General features: G+C 33.4%; 1 protein-coding gene across 2 annotated transcripts; it reads left to right on the top strand.

Annotated features, from left to right (window-relative positions):
* The first annotated feature begins 6,912 nt into the window (after positions 1 to 6,912).
* Positions 6,913 to 14,475, top strand: LOC132311945 (serine carboxypeptidase-like 27). 2 transcript variants are annotated; one of them, XM_059810118.1, is made up of 9 exons: positions 6,916 to 7,828; positions 7,948 to 8,043; positions 8,198 to 8,290; positions 8,391 to 8,476; positions 8,584 to 8,844; positions 10,420 to 10,547; positions 10,626 to 10,721; positions 13,789 to 13,894; positions 14,107 to 14,475. In XM_059810118.1, exons 1-9 carry the CDS (start codon positions 7,465 to 7,467, stop codon positions 14,245 to 14,247), a joined length of 1,371 nt encoding a protein of 456 aa, XP_059666101.1. In that variant the 5' UTR covers positions 6,916 to 7,464; the 3' UTR covers positions 14,248 to 14,475. The 2 variants fall into 2 exon arrangements, with proteins under 2 accessions (XP_059666102.1, XP_059666101.1); XM_059810119.1 differs by lacking the exon at positions 13,789 to 13,894 and having other exon boundaries at positions 6,913 to 7,828.
* The last annotated feature ends 200 nt before the right edge of the window (positions 14,476 to 14,675 follow it).

Genomic DNA, 14,675 nt, shown 5'->3' with positions numbered 1-14,675 from the left:
ATCTTTCTTTCAGTCCCTCCCCCATCTTTCTTTCAGTCCCCCCCCCCCCCCCCAATAGCCCATATAATATTGCATTGGATAATCCATTTTTATCATCTCCTGTTATATTTCAGAAATGACAGCACGTATAGCAATAAATTGAAGATGCTCTCAAAAGTTTCATCCCTCCTCCCATCTTCCTTTTCTCTCTATTAAACAATAAAAACTTACCCCACCCCTCCTCTTTTTTATCTCTCATCTCTCCTTCAGTGCATAAACTACAAACGAGATGAAATAAGTCTCCTTAGTTTGACAAAAAGAAGAGTACGGGGAAAGGAAACGCTCTTGACCAACCATTTTTCATTCCTCCAAAATATTTGGGAAGGGAAGGTTCAAGAGAATAGCGACTACTATATATAATTTGAAAGTGACATAATTATTTTTATCAGTTTTGCCAAATAAAATAATAAAGTTTAGAAAAAAAAAAAAAAAAAAAATTTGCACTTTTCTCTTACCAAAGGTGTCACATCTTTTCACTCTTTTTCAATGGGGAGATGGACAACTGCTCTAACTTACATTATTTATGATTGTTGTTGTTGTCTTCCTATAACTATATTCTTTATGTTATTTTTCATATTGTTGTTGTTGTTGATTATTGTGACTGTTGATAAATGGTGTAATATATTAGTTTAATTTTATTTTGTACTCACTTTTATTGTGCATGTTGAAAAATGATGTAATATTTATAAAACTAATGTCTGTAATATATACAATTTCATGATATATTGAAAGTTTATTTCAATTCGATATTGAAATAATGCTGTCAAAATAATATGCAACATTAATAGGTTTTAAAATTTAGAATATATTTTATTGGTTTTTATAATAAATTAAGAAGAATTTTTAACAATATATATATATATATATATATATATATATATTAAATGTTATATTAATTGTATATAAAAATAATGCAATAATTAATTTTTACTTTATATTTAATAAAGTTATAAAAAATGTATTGATTAAAACATTATTTAAAAACATACCAAACATATTTAATAATATTTTTTTATTGATTTTAGTTACACTTTAACTTTGCCAAATATGTTTTGTTCTCATAATTCTTAGAACGAAACACATTGCCAAACATGTTTTACCATATTTTTGTTCCAAAATTTTCAAAGCAATTATAACGCGCCAAACATGTTTTGTTCTCATTTCAAAACATCACATTACAAAACACTACTCCTGTTCTAAACTAGAGCACCACACCACACCACACCACACTACAAACTGCAAACAGACCCTAAGAGACTGCCGTTCATTCATCTCTACTCTCTTATCCACCCACCTTTCAATCCACCTGTTGATATTGATTTGGTTAAATTAGTATAAAAATAAAAATAATAATAATAATAAATAAATAAATAAATGAAACTCACCTCCTCTTTTATTTTTTTTACCTCACTCGTCTTTGTGTCAAATACAGTTGTCTTGATCATACAGTAAATTAATATTTCTTGTAAATTTTTACATGTTAGGATTTAACTATTTATATCTACTAATCTAACCTCTAATATTTTTTAGGTTGAAATTCTTCTACCCACAGTAAGGTGGAGTAATTTATGCATAAGAGTGTGGGCTTTTATGGAATACGGAAATTCAAAAGACTTATCTCACAAGTGTGATGCAAATGACAATATCTTTGGAGTACGTGTTAGAGCCAAACTCGACACGTGCGAATGATCACTTTCAGGAGTGGCCCAACAAGCACGTGAAACGGAAATTAGGGCTGACGTTTCGAATCTTTTCCATTGCTTGTCGGCATCCTCCGGTTCCTTCTATGCTTTTCTTCACCAGTACTTAAATTATTATTGTCGTCATAGTAGATACTATTGCAAATATTATAATTTTATGGTCCATATAATTTAATTACAGTGTCACCCAAAATGGGTTAAATGAGATATTTTGATGGTCAAAAAGAAATTTCTTTATTACAAAAAAGGATTAATTAATAGCATTGTCCATTGACAAATGGCAACATAATGTAGCTAAGGAAAAATAAATAAATAAATAAATAAATCAAATCAATAAATTTGTGGGCTACTCCAATGCCCAAGAGTCAAAAGTTTATTACTTTAACTTTAATGGAGAAACATTATTGAGATAATGTATTATTCTATGAAAACTATTTCATAAATACTTTATTTTTTAAGAGTAAAGTCTTTGTCAAGCAATGATAATTAGTAGACACTTTTGACTGATTAAAGTTGAATAATTTTATTTGATAAAATACATAATTTAAAAGGGTTAGAATATATATGTATTGTTTAAATATAACCTTGTCTTTCATTATATTTCTTCCAATAATTTTGTAGACTCATAAATTCCCTAAAAAAAAAATACTACTTATAGACATATGTGACTTTTTTTTTTTTTAATTTTTTTATTTGTGCATCCATTTGGCTGTAAAAAAATTGGTAGGGAAATGAAAAACATTTTGTTTTAACCTGAAATAAAATAAGTGTTTTATTGTACATATGTTGTTTTGAATAGTAATTGAAAACATATTTTGTAATGTCTATTTGTTGCAAAAAAAAAAATTAAAGAAAAAACATGCGTTGGTAAAAAATATTACAAGTTTTAAAAATATTATGGCTAGTTTAAAAAGACCATTTCAGAGTTTTTTAATATTTATTTTGAGGCCACTGTTCATTAAAGTATTGTTGTTACATTACAGAAACGTGAAAAAATATCAATTTGATGTTTCAATTTTTGGCCACTATTCCAGAAACGTTTCAACATGGTACAAAATAAATTTTTTTTTTTACCAAATTTTTTCATTGTTCATAATTACAATACCTGACAAAAATAAAAAGACGTACTAAACATGTCCTGATTGCAAATATATGAAAGGATTGTTTCACTCTAAAAAGAAGCCAACATCTTCCATAGAGAGAATATAAAAATAATGATATTGCATAAAAAAACAAACTGCTAAAATATAAAATATAATATAAAAATAATAATATGTTTTTTTTTTTTTAATATAATAGTGTTGCGTTTTAATACAGGAAAATAATTTTAAAGTGAAATTAGACATAATTCTTTAACAAAACGGAGCAATAAAATGAGTGCTTGCAAGTTGCAAGTTTTGGACAGTCCACTCCATTAATGTCATAGGGTCCAGTTGCATGTGGACATTGTTTAATGATCTGACTTGAACCAAATGTTTTTTTTTTTTTTTTTTCTGCTCTCTCTCTCTCTCTCCTCGAAAGGTAATTAATTGTATTGAAATGATAAAATTACAAGGTACAGAGCCCAAAAAACAGAGGCCTAAGACAGCCACCAAATAGACAAACCAAAGAGGCCCATTCAACAGTTGAATAAAGACACTAATATTCTATAAACCCTAGAATAGCTATGTCTAAAGCAACTAACAGAGTAGATTGGCAAAGTAGGCAAAGTCTAGACCTAGCGAAGGATTTGCATACATCTTCTGTCATATGTTGAAAGCGCGGTTTTGTATAGCTAGCCACAGAGTAAATTTGCATCGAGGAATGGAAAATGGTTTCCAAACAAGATACTGCCAGTGCCTTGGTTGATGGTGGGGCGCAAGCCAGCCAATAGTGTGCTTGAGGGAGAAGTCACCCGAAGGTGAAGGAATCCATATGCTAGTGTCAGATGCTGAAGAGGGATTATTAATCTGAAGGAGATCCGGGAAGTGCTCGGCAAAATAGGCATGTTCTGAATTAGATCAGGGTTGGCTAGATGAAGCCAGTTATCCTCTCAGAAAAAAAAAAAGATTCTGTTACCGTCACCTACCTTCGTCCTTATCATTGAGCGGGCAATACCTCTAAGCTGCAAGTGTTTCTTCAAGTTGCTTGAACATACTTGAGGAGGATTCATTTTCCAAATACATCTTTCACGTATAAGTTGTATCCTTACCCATTGAGCCCATAGACTGTCCCTGCGCTCTGAAATAACATTCCATATGTGTTTAAGTCCAGCAGCAGTGTTTGAGATCTCTAGATTTCAAAACCCCAGGCCCCCACAGTTTTTTGGGTTGGCATACAACGTGCCAAGCAATTTTAGCGCCAATGTAAGAGAGCTCGTTCCCTTTCCATAGAAAATTCCTTAGAAGCCCATTAATCTCAGAAATGATTGACTTAGGCAGAATGAAGATGCTTAGCCAGTAGATAACCATGCTGTAGAGTACCGATTGGATGAATTGTATTCTGCCCACATAGGAAAGAAAGGACGATGACCAATGAGTGATTCTTCTAGTAACCTTCTCCACTAATGGTCTGCAATCAGCTGCCCTAATTGATGATGAAATTAGGGGAACACCAAGGTAATTCATAGGCAAATCTCCACATGAAAATCCCAGCAGTGTCTCAGTTTCATTGGTGAGTGCATTGTTGACCCCGGACACAAAGAAGTTACTCTTCGAATGGTTAATACATAGTCCAGAGAGCTTAGAAAAATGATCAAGAGTCTGCTTGAGAGTACCAATTGAGGTCAGGTCCCCATAAGAGAATAAGAGGAGATCATCAGCGAAGATGAGATGAGAGATAGCCAAGTTCCTGCATCTTGAGTGAAACTTAAAGGAGTGGTTATCAGCAATGAATTTTTTTTGTGATAGACGTAAACACTTCTATGGCAACCACAAATAGTAGGAGTGAGATGGGATTCCCTTGCCTCAACCCCTTCACCCCTGGAAAATGCCCATGAAATTCACGATTAATAGAGATAATAAAAGATGGGGAGGTTATACAGGCTTTCACCCATTTCACAAATGTGCATAGAAAGGCAAAGAGGGTGAGTGAATCAATTAGGAAGTCCCAGCCAACAGAATCAAAAGCCTTCATTAAGTCAACTTTGATGGCACATCTGTGAGGGGTAAGGTGTCTGTGATAGCCATGAAACAATTCCTGAGTGAGTAGTACCCTATCCCCAATATGCCTACCTTTTACAAATGCGTTTTGACATGGATCAATGATAAAAGGTAAAACTTTCTTGAGCCTGTTAGCAATCAGTTTAGCAAGAAATAGGGCGAAAATCATTAAGCGATGATGGATTAGGTACTTTAGGAACCAAGGCTATATAGGAATTGTTAATCTTTTTAAGGAGATTCCCACTAAGGAAGAATGATTTGATGCCTGCAATAATGCTATTTCTCACAATAGGCCAAGCCTTCTGGAAGAAGTGAACATTAAACCCATCCGACCCGGGGGGTTTATCTTTATTGAGAGTTAGGAAGCAAGACTGAATTTCAGCATCAGTAGGAATGAAGACAAGATCATGTAAACATTGCTAGGGAAGTGATTTGAACCAAATCCTTGAACCAAGTGATTTGTCTTTATTTGAACCAAATGTTGAGTCAAACCCTTGAATATGATGTATAAATGGGTTTATAGCAGTTGGGCCTATTCTTTCTCGCCATATTCACTTGGTCATCCAATATCTATATTTGTGTTGGGGCTAAAAATAACTCAAATATAACACATTCATTTAAGCATAAACGCGGATGCTATGTTAAAAGATAGATAAGGTTAACAATGAACGTGCGAGTTTCCAGGGGCATAACGGTATTGGCAGAGATTCGGAAGGTAAGTTACTGAGGTTTCACTTTTGAATTGGACTCCTAATTTAAATGGTGTAAGTTGTGGGGTAGATACACGTGCTCTAAGAAAAAAATAATAATAAAAAAATTAATGAAGGCGTGATAATGATAATCACTAAAAGATATACTATTAATAATTAACATATGTAATGAAAATATTAGTATAATACGATAAAATTAGAGAGAATAAACTTATCTGGTATGGTTATATTTAATGAATAATATACTATTAAAAAAGAAAGAGTTATTAGTTTTCGTGGGATGATGATATTATGCATAATCTCCATCTATATGGGATAATGGCAAGAATGATGAATCCAATATCTAAATTTTCTATTTTTAACACCAGGATAACTTTTTTTATTTTTTAATGGCAAATACAAACTACAAATACAAGAACTTCATTGATAATAAAGAGAAATTTTTTTTTTATCTAACCAATTAGAAAGTAACATAAAAGATAAATCCCGGAGCAAAGAAATAAAAATAAAAAATAAAAAAACCCAAAACATAAATTCACAACGTAAAATTCTTTTCCAATTTCAAATAGTAAAATTATTGATATATATTGAATTTTAAAGAAAGTCTAATAATTTAATACTTCATCTAAAACAAAGTTACTATTATCAATACAATTTTGACCTTCCCTTATACAAAATGTAATATGATATATTATTTTAAAATGAGGACATTAACAACTTTTCATACTCAAAGTTACTAAAAGCCATTGAACGAGTCGAGTTTAGAAAATATTAAAGTAACAAACGCTAATCCATTTATCTGTGTATAAATTACCTAAAGAGAGACCAATTTAATTTATCCTACTATAAATCATATAATTTTAACTTTATTTTACATAAATTACATATAATCTTGAAAATAAAAAAATTATAAACTATTTTTTTTTTAGTTCTCGGATTTTTAGGATGAACTTCAAAATAATTAGTCCTCTTGTACCAAGTGACTCACTCATGACTCAACCGCACGGAGCTGGGATTGCTGGGGTTAGCCCCACCCAAGCTCCATCACTGCTTTAAACGCATCTGTCACTCTCTTCTGTCTGACTTTCTCTCATCAGCTTCCAAAGGTCTAATTGAAAAGTGTCAGTCCTTTTCTATTTTTATTTTTATTTTCTTTATGTGCTTAATTATTAGCAAGCTCGGAAAAATATCTGTGATCTTCCTCGTGGTCCAGTTTTAATCAATGTGGTCAAAGAAAACAGAACCCATGTGCGCCAGTCACTGTTCGGTCAAATGCCTGATAGAAGCAAACTTGAAGAAAGAACTTGTGTGGATGTTGTGGGTAAACAAAACACAAAAGAAACAAAAATGAACTTGAATGATTATGCTTTTAGTTCAAAGTTCATACACTCCTCATCACAGCTAATTACAAAAATTACTTGTGGAGCAAATTGTAGAAAGTGTGTGTGAATGTAAGCCACTCACACACACTGTGTTCTATGACCCATGAATGCCATTTCCCATTATTATGTCTTTGAAGATAAATGCCTCGGAAAGCTAGAAATGTTTTGGGATTTTTGTTTTGGAAACCTATATTTTTTTTTTAATTAATAGATTGAATAATTGTTATTTACTTTCTCTCTTTAGATCCTCATTCTCCAGTCAGTCTCATTTCATTGTTTAGGCTGTTATAGACGAATTCTTTGGGATTTGTGTCTCTGAGTATTGTCTGGTTTTATTTTTAGTTGTTTGATTGGTTCATCACCAAAACAAATGTCAACAACTCTATCTCTGATGGCCAATCTCATAATTTATTCCTCTGTACCAGAAATATTTTGGGATTAGTGTTTCTGGGCCTTGTTTGATTTTAAAGTCCTATAATTGTTTGATTGATTCATGGGTAGCTCATTGTTCTCTGTACTTTGCTTGTCATTTCTTTTTCTGGGTCCTTGTTATTCTGTGTCTACTAGAGACCAAGAGAGAGATAGGATCACGAAATTGCCTGGGCAGCCAAGCAATGCCGGTTTCGCTCAGTACTCGGGTTATGTGACTGTACATCAGGAAGCTGGAAGGGCATTGTTTTACTGGCTGATTGAGTCTCCGAAGAGCCGTAGACCCGAGTCAAGGCCACTCCTGTTGTGGCTCAATGGAGGGCCTGGTTGTTCATCTGTAGCTTATGGAGCTGCCGAAGAGATTGGACCTTTTCGTATTCGTTCTGATGGGAAGACCCTTTACTTGAATCCTTATGCTTGGAACAATCGTATGTGAATAATTGATAAGGCACTTGTCTTTCTTTGATTCCAATGTTGTGTTCTTTTAATATGTATGGTGTGTTTATGATTTAATTTTTTTTTTTTTTTCCTTCTCATTTGTTGGCAGTGGCAAATTTGCTTTTCCTCGAATCACCAGCTGGTGTTGGTTTTTCTTATACAAACACAACATCGGAATTATATACGGGAGGTGACCAAAGAACAGGTAATGTGTCATAATATTTTGCAAAGGCCCATCATTAATACTAAATTTTTGTCAATTTATATGTTGTGTGTGTTAATTATGTTGTTTTATCTTAAATTACTCAAATTCTGACTTCTCTGGATGTTTTTGGGATATGGGTGTTCTGAGTACGCAGCTGAAGATGCACATACATTTCTTGTCAATTGGTTCGAAAGGTATCCACAATACCAGTATAGAGATTTTTATATTGCTGGAGAAAGTTATGCAGGTGCTTCAGTTTCATTCCATCTTTTAACTCTTGTATATATATTAATACAGATCACTCCATGAGATGATGGGTGCAATTTGCCTCCTTTTATTTGTTTCAGGTCATTATGTTCCTCAATTGTCTCAAATTATTTACCAAAAAAACAAAGGAATTAAGAATCCCATTATTAATTTCAAAGGTTTCTTGGTATGAGTTATGATAATTTTCTATTACATGCTTTCATTTTCAATGCTTAAGAGCAACTAAACCTTTATTCAATGGTGACCCTTTTTTTTTTTTTCTTTTCGGTTAAGGTGGGTAATGCTGTTACCGATGATTACCATGATTATATTGGCACGTTTGAGTACTGGTGGACCCATGGTTTGATTTCTGGCTCCACCTATAGAATGCTTCGAACAGCCTGCGACTTTGGATCCTCTATGCACCCATCAAGTGATTGCGTTAAGGCTCTCAGGCTTGCGGACGCAGAGCAGGGAAAAATCGATCCGTACAGCATTTTCACACAACCTTGCAATGATACTTCATCACTAAGGCGCAATTTAAGGGGTCACTATGTAAGTGTTTATTAAACTATTGCTAATTAATTTGTTAGAAGGAATAAACAGTCACCAACTGATCCGCATTCTGCAGCCAGAGTTTGCTGTGTTGGCTGAAGTCTGACATAACACAGTATTTGTTATATGGAACTGTTCCACCATATCATCTGTTTGTAATGCCAATCTCACAATTTCAAAAATTTCTAGCATTGAGTATATTTTCATCTTTGGGAAAAATTGGAACAAGTTATCGCGAAAAAGTTGGGAATTTAGTAAGGCTAGAGTTCAGCAAGAAGTTTGGTGACAATTTAGGAGGAAGAAAAAAAAAAAAAGAATTTGGATAGCAATTAGCAAAAGCTATGTGTGCTTGGAATAGAGAGTATGCCGCCTTCGTGGATGTATGAGGAATAATTTGGGAATGCTTTGACTTGGGAATTAATCTTCAAAAGTTGGTGCTTCTTCTGATTATATGCAATAAAATCTGTGTAAACGCATGATGAAACACTTTCATATTCAAGTTTGGACCTTCTTCAGAATTAAAGAACAATGTATCTGCCATGGCAATTTCTCAATCTTTAAGGCTTGTCCCACTCAGACGCTGACTGACCTCTGATTGGAGCCTGCTCATTACGTTTGGTTTCTTGGGCTAGTTGTTATGTGCAGTATGCCAAAGGTCTCAAGTGCCTTTTGGTACTGCACAATGTCAAAAGTTGATAAGTGGATCTAGGCCATCCTCGCATCATTCTTTTTCTTCTTCCTTCTCTCCACTTTCCTTCAGCATGCATGTGACCTTACCGACCATAAGGTGATGGTTCCCTTTAAATTAGTAGACACCATTGAATCCACTCAAGCTTCGACCAGCAGTTGCAGACACTCTTTTGATAAAGGTATACTACTCAGTTGGGGTGGTAATGATGTGAAGGGGCAGAGGGAAAGAGAAACGGAAATCACCTATTTCAATAGTTCTTGTTTCACGGAGCTCTTGAAATCCTTCAAAATAATAATAAAATATTAGCATTTTTGTTGCTGTGGTTGCGGACCTACCAAAAAGACAAAAGCAATAAATAAAAAAGTTTTTGGTGGAGGGGCAATTGCAAGTTCTGATCATCTTTTGCGATGAACTTGCTATTGTTATAATTCTTTGTTAAGGACAGTCATGCTGGGAATTCCAACATGTTCCTAAGTACACACAGCTTTTGCACTAATCATATCTACATAATTTTATCACCCTCATTTTTCTTATTTGCAGTGTTCCTGAATTGTTCTATATAATCTCTAAATTATACTATAGTAATACTTCATCTAGCCTCTCCATTGAATACTTCCTTTTTATTCTCTCTATTACAAGCTTCCCAAATTTCACGATATTTTCCTAATTTGATTCTTGAAGTAATGCACCAAAGAATCACTGACTAATTTTTTCGTCATTGGTAGAGGGAGGTTATAATTGTATAACTATCTTCTATTGGATATCCAGTCTTGATATCCCTTCCTTCTTCCTTCTGTAGTTTAAACATTGCTTTATGTGATTTATTTTCTACAAGTTGTTCAATGGTTTTGTTTTAGTTGAGCTCACTCTGCTTTCAAACTTAGCCATGGATGTCCAGAGCATATGATCCGTGCACTGAGAGGTATACGAAAAAGTACTTTAATCTCCCGGAAGTTCAGAAAGCATTCCACGCCAATGTAACTGGGATTCCCTATTCATGGAATTCATGCAGGTAAGTTTCACATTCTGAAAGTTGGGAGAATTTTTTCTGTATAGATTGTATTCGGAATGGAATTTCTTTTCCTTGCAGTGATATTGTTGGTTACTACTGGGTGGATTCTCCACTATCCATGCTTCCTATTTATCAAGAACTGATATCTGCCGGTCTCAGGATTTGGGTATTCAGGTGCAAACCCCTCATTTTTCTTTTTTATATTTCCATTATGCTAGCAAAATTTGATTGAGTTCATGTAGTGGCCTTAAACTTGATTCTTTTATGTTAAGTCAGCAGTTGTTTATGGACAGCATTCTAGTTATTGGAGTTCTAATGGATGAACTAAATTCTATTACTGGGAGTAATTAATCATTTTATACATAGTTGATTACCTTTTGTAGTTTTAATAATCTAGCTCCAAGCTTCAAAAATTGCCTTCAACATTAATTTTTCTCCTGGTTGATTAAGATATTACCTTACCATTATATGAAGGGCGACAAGAAACCCTCCTTGACTATTACCCATTTGCAAGAAACCCCACTTGTGAATGTTTTTTTTTGCAAGAAACCCTCCTCAACTATGAGGAGGGGGTGATTTAACTTACTTTCGTTTATCTTGTGAGGTAATTTTTTCTGACCAAATTACCCTTACACCTGGGTCAGTAGCTTCAGTTGGGTCTTCAAAGAATTACTTTTTCTTCTAATTTCCATATTGGGTAAAAGTCTCATTTGCTCTCTCTGAACCTTTTCCTTGAAATAAATTTCCATTTCCTTGCCGAGTTGGTCTGGTTTGAGCTCTGATGGGACAACTCTAATGTCACTTGTGAGGCACTGGACATTTAAACCTCCTTCCATCAAATCAAGCTGGAATGCTTCTGATTCCACTCCTTGTTCATGGGTTGGAGTACAATGTGACCAAACCCACCTTGTGGTTGCTTTAAACCTATCTAATTTCTAAATTTCAGGTCAATTAGGACCGGAAATCTCTCATTTGAGCCACTTGAAGTTGATTGACCTTATCCTCAATGATTTCTCTGGTGGGATTCCACCAAATTTGGGAAATTGTACTTCTCTTGAATACTTGGATTTGTCCCTCAACAGCTTCACTGGCCCAATACCAGAAACCCTCGGAAATTTGCAAAATCTAAAATACATAAGCTTGTATAATAATCTGGTTTCGGGTTCAATACCAGAATCGTTGTTTCAAATTCCACATTTGGAGACTGTTTACTTGAGCACAAACAAACTTAATGGTTCTATTCCATCACGTGTTGGTAACATGAGTGAGGTAGTGGCTTTGTGGTTGAATGGCAATCAGTTATCGGGGCCGTTCCTTCCTCTTTGTGGTTGATTTTTGGAGCTCCCCTTCTGTGTATTTTATATATATATATTTATTTTTAGTTAAAAGGGTAAGCAATTTTTTTTTATTATATATTGGTCTCTCTATTCTTACACAATTCTTAGAATGTAAGAAAGAAGACACAAATTTTTTTTTTAATTTTTTTAAATTTTTTTATTATTATTTTTTTTCATGGGTGAAGATCCAACTGAAGCTACTGACACATATGTAAGAGTAATTTGGTCAGAAAAAATTGTCTCACAAGATTGTTAAACGGATGTAAGTTAAATCACCCCCTCCTCATAGTTGAAGGGGGTTTCTTGCCAAAAACATTCACAAGGGGGTTTCTTGCAAATGGGTAATAGTCAAAGGGATTTTTTTGCAATTCGCCCTTATATGAATAATATTTGGGTTTTTTTTGCAATTCGCTCTTATATGAATAATATTTGGGTTAAGTGTAAAAAAACCTTTGATATATAGGGTTTGTGCGAAAATAGTTCTTACTTTTTGAAAATGTCCATTTGAGTCTATAAAATTTAAAAAAGGTGCAAATAAGTCTCTCTGACCACTTTTTGATCAAAATTGACATAAAATAAATTCAAAAATCCTATTTTACCCTTGGGTTAAGTGCAAAAAAACCCCTCTATTATCCATATAGTGCAAAACAGTCCTTGTGTGGTATAAAACCTTCCTATACTATCAATTTGGTGCAATTACCCCCAGTTTGCACAAAAAAGACATTAATACCATCTCTAATATAAATGAAATAATATTAAAAAAATTAGGCTAAACAAATATAGAATATAACCACTACTAATTTTCATCTAACCAGACTGAGTCTAAAAATTTTAAACATTCCGATTAATTTAAGACCATTAACTTTTATTTTTGATTTTTTTATTTTTTCACATAAATTTTATACTAATAGTTACAAATTCAATATAATCCAATTAAGATCATTAATATATTTAAGATATTCAATAAGTAATGACAAAACTGTTAAAAAATTAATTACTAATGAATTCTGAACTAAATTAAAGATATATTAAAAAATAGAACTTTATTCCTCTTGATTATTACAGTAAAGTGGATTTTTTTCTTCTTTTTTTTTTTTTTTTACCCACTGTAAAGTTAAACTAACTGATAATTTTCCAACAAAAAATGCATTTGGTTCATATAGTAATTATGATAAATTTCAAGGATGATCACTTTCTTTATTATTATTATTTTTGATAATTAATCACTGTTTTTAATTTTTGGAAATTACAATCACTGTGATTTCAAAATTGCATGCATTTGCTCACTTTACGTTTTCAGGGGACTCAAAAGGGTGTTGTGGGTCTTACTTTCTTCAACTCGAGGGCAGTAAAACTACTTTATCCGTACAGACACTCATCGGCCTGGTCTAATATGGATTCTTTTAAGAGGAAATTATGGTAGAGGGGTTTTTTTTGCACTTAACCCATAATATTTCATACATCTATCAAATCTAGAAACCCTTTACAGGAATAGGTAATTAACACTTCCAGTTGCCTTCACTTTGAAGTTATAAAATTCCTTAAAATCGAAATTGTTAAATTTCTGACATAAAGCTTCCCCATGTTTTTTAAGTTTGATTTTACCAGGTTTTCTGTATCTATATACATTCCAACTCGTGTGGGTTTTAGTATTAAAAGATACTGATAGTCGAAAATGAAATAGGTGCGTGCAATCTTTGCTGTCATTTATGAAATTAGGCTGGCTAGACACTGGTTTGAAATCTTAAGTTGTGCGTGTTAAAGATGCTGTCCTCCCATGAACCTTATCACAGCATCAACACAGGCTTAATTCATGTATAGATGCTCAAGGATGGAAAAAATTGATCCTAATAATAACTATATATATATATATATATATATATACACACACTTTCTTTTTCCAGTGGGGATACTGATGCAGTAGTTCCTGTGACTGCAACTCGATATTCCATTGATGCTTTGAAGCTTCCGACTATTACCAACTGGTACCCGTGGTATGATAATGGAAAGGTTAGTCGAAAGAACGATAATATTTACAATCAACAATTATCAATGCCCTTTCTTGTAATTAACAATTAAAACCGAGGACATGGATTTCTTTTGTTTTTACTTCTTGCTGCGACTTTTCTTCACCTTTTACAGTAAAATTGCTATGACAACCATTAGTTTCTTCTTCAGCAGGTTAGAAAATCATTTCTTCTTCGTTTCGTTTTGTGATGAAGGTTGGTGGGTGGAGCCAAGTATACAAAGGACTGACTCTTGTTACAGTAACTGGAGCAGGACATGAGGTTCCGCTTCATCGCCCCCGACAAGCTTACATTCTTTTCCGATCATTCCTGGAGAACAAGCCCATGCCAAGCTGATCCCAATTCATCAATTTTATCTTTTCCGTGGCAAATAAACAAAAAAAAATTTAACCTGATTTAATGGGGCTTGAAAAGAGAGAATAAGAGGTAACTTGTTCCTCTTTGTTACTGTCAGTACCTCTCCATTCTTGCCTATAGTTGTGGCAGCTTTTTCAATTTTGTTTTGTTGTTCCTTAACTATTTAGTAAATTCATAAATTATGTATAAAAGTTATGCTCTGTATAAGGCTTTTATAGTTGGTGAAAATATGGACATTGTGATCACTTTGTAGTCTAGTGGAAGGTGAGGGTTCAAGACGTACCAGGTATAAAGGAATGTGTCCATTTTATGCCACGAAAAAAAGAAAAAAAGAAAAAAATGTGGACAATGTAAAAATGTTATTCTCAATAATCTCTCTCCTTATACATTACGTATCTTGTTATGAT

This window comes from Cornus florida, unplaced genomic scaffold, assembly GCF_030987335.1.
Source record: "Cornus florida cultivar Cherokee Brave unplaced genomic scaffold, ASM3098733v1 CherokeeBrave_3.0.0_Hap2_Chr06, whole genome shotgun sequence".
In the NCBI taxonomy this organism is placed as follows: Eukaryota; Viridiplantae; Streptophyta; class Magnoliopsida; order Cornales; family Cornaceae; genus Cornus; species Cornus florida.
The sequence above is the reverse complement of the archived record's forward strand: the minus strand, read 5'-3'. Positions and strand labels throughout refer to the sequence as shown.

Excerpts from the sequence above, each read along its gene's own strand:
- LOC132311945 (XM_059810118.1), top strand. The coding sequence starts at position 7,465 with ATGGGTAGCTCATTGTTCTCTGTACTTTGCTTGTCATTTCTTTTTCTG. Across the intron at positions 7,829-7,947 it reads TCCTTATGCTTGGAACAATC|TGGCAAATTTGCTTTTCCTC; the intron begins GTATGTGAATAA and ends ATTTGTTGGCAG. Across the intron at positions 13,895-14,106 it reads CGTGGTATGATAATGGAAAG|GTTGGTGGGTGGAGCCAAGT; the intron begins GTTAGTCGAAAG and ends TTTGTGATGAAG.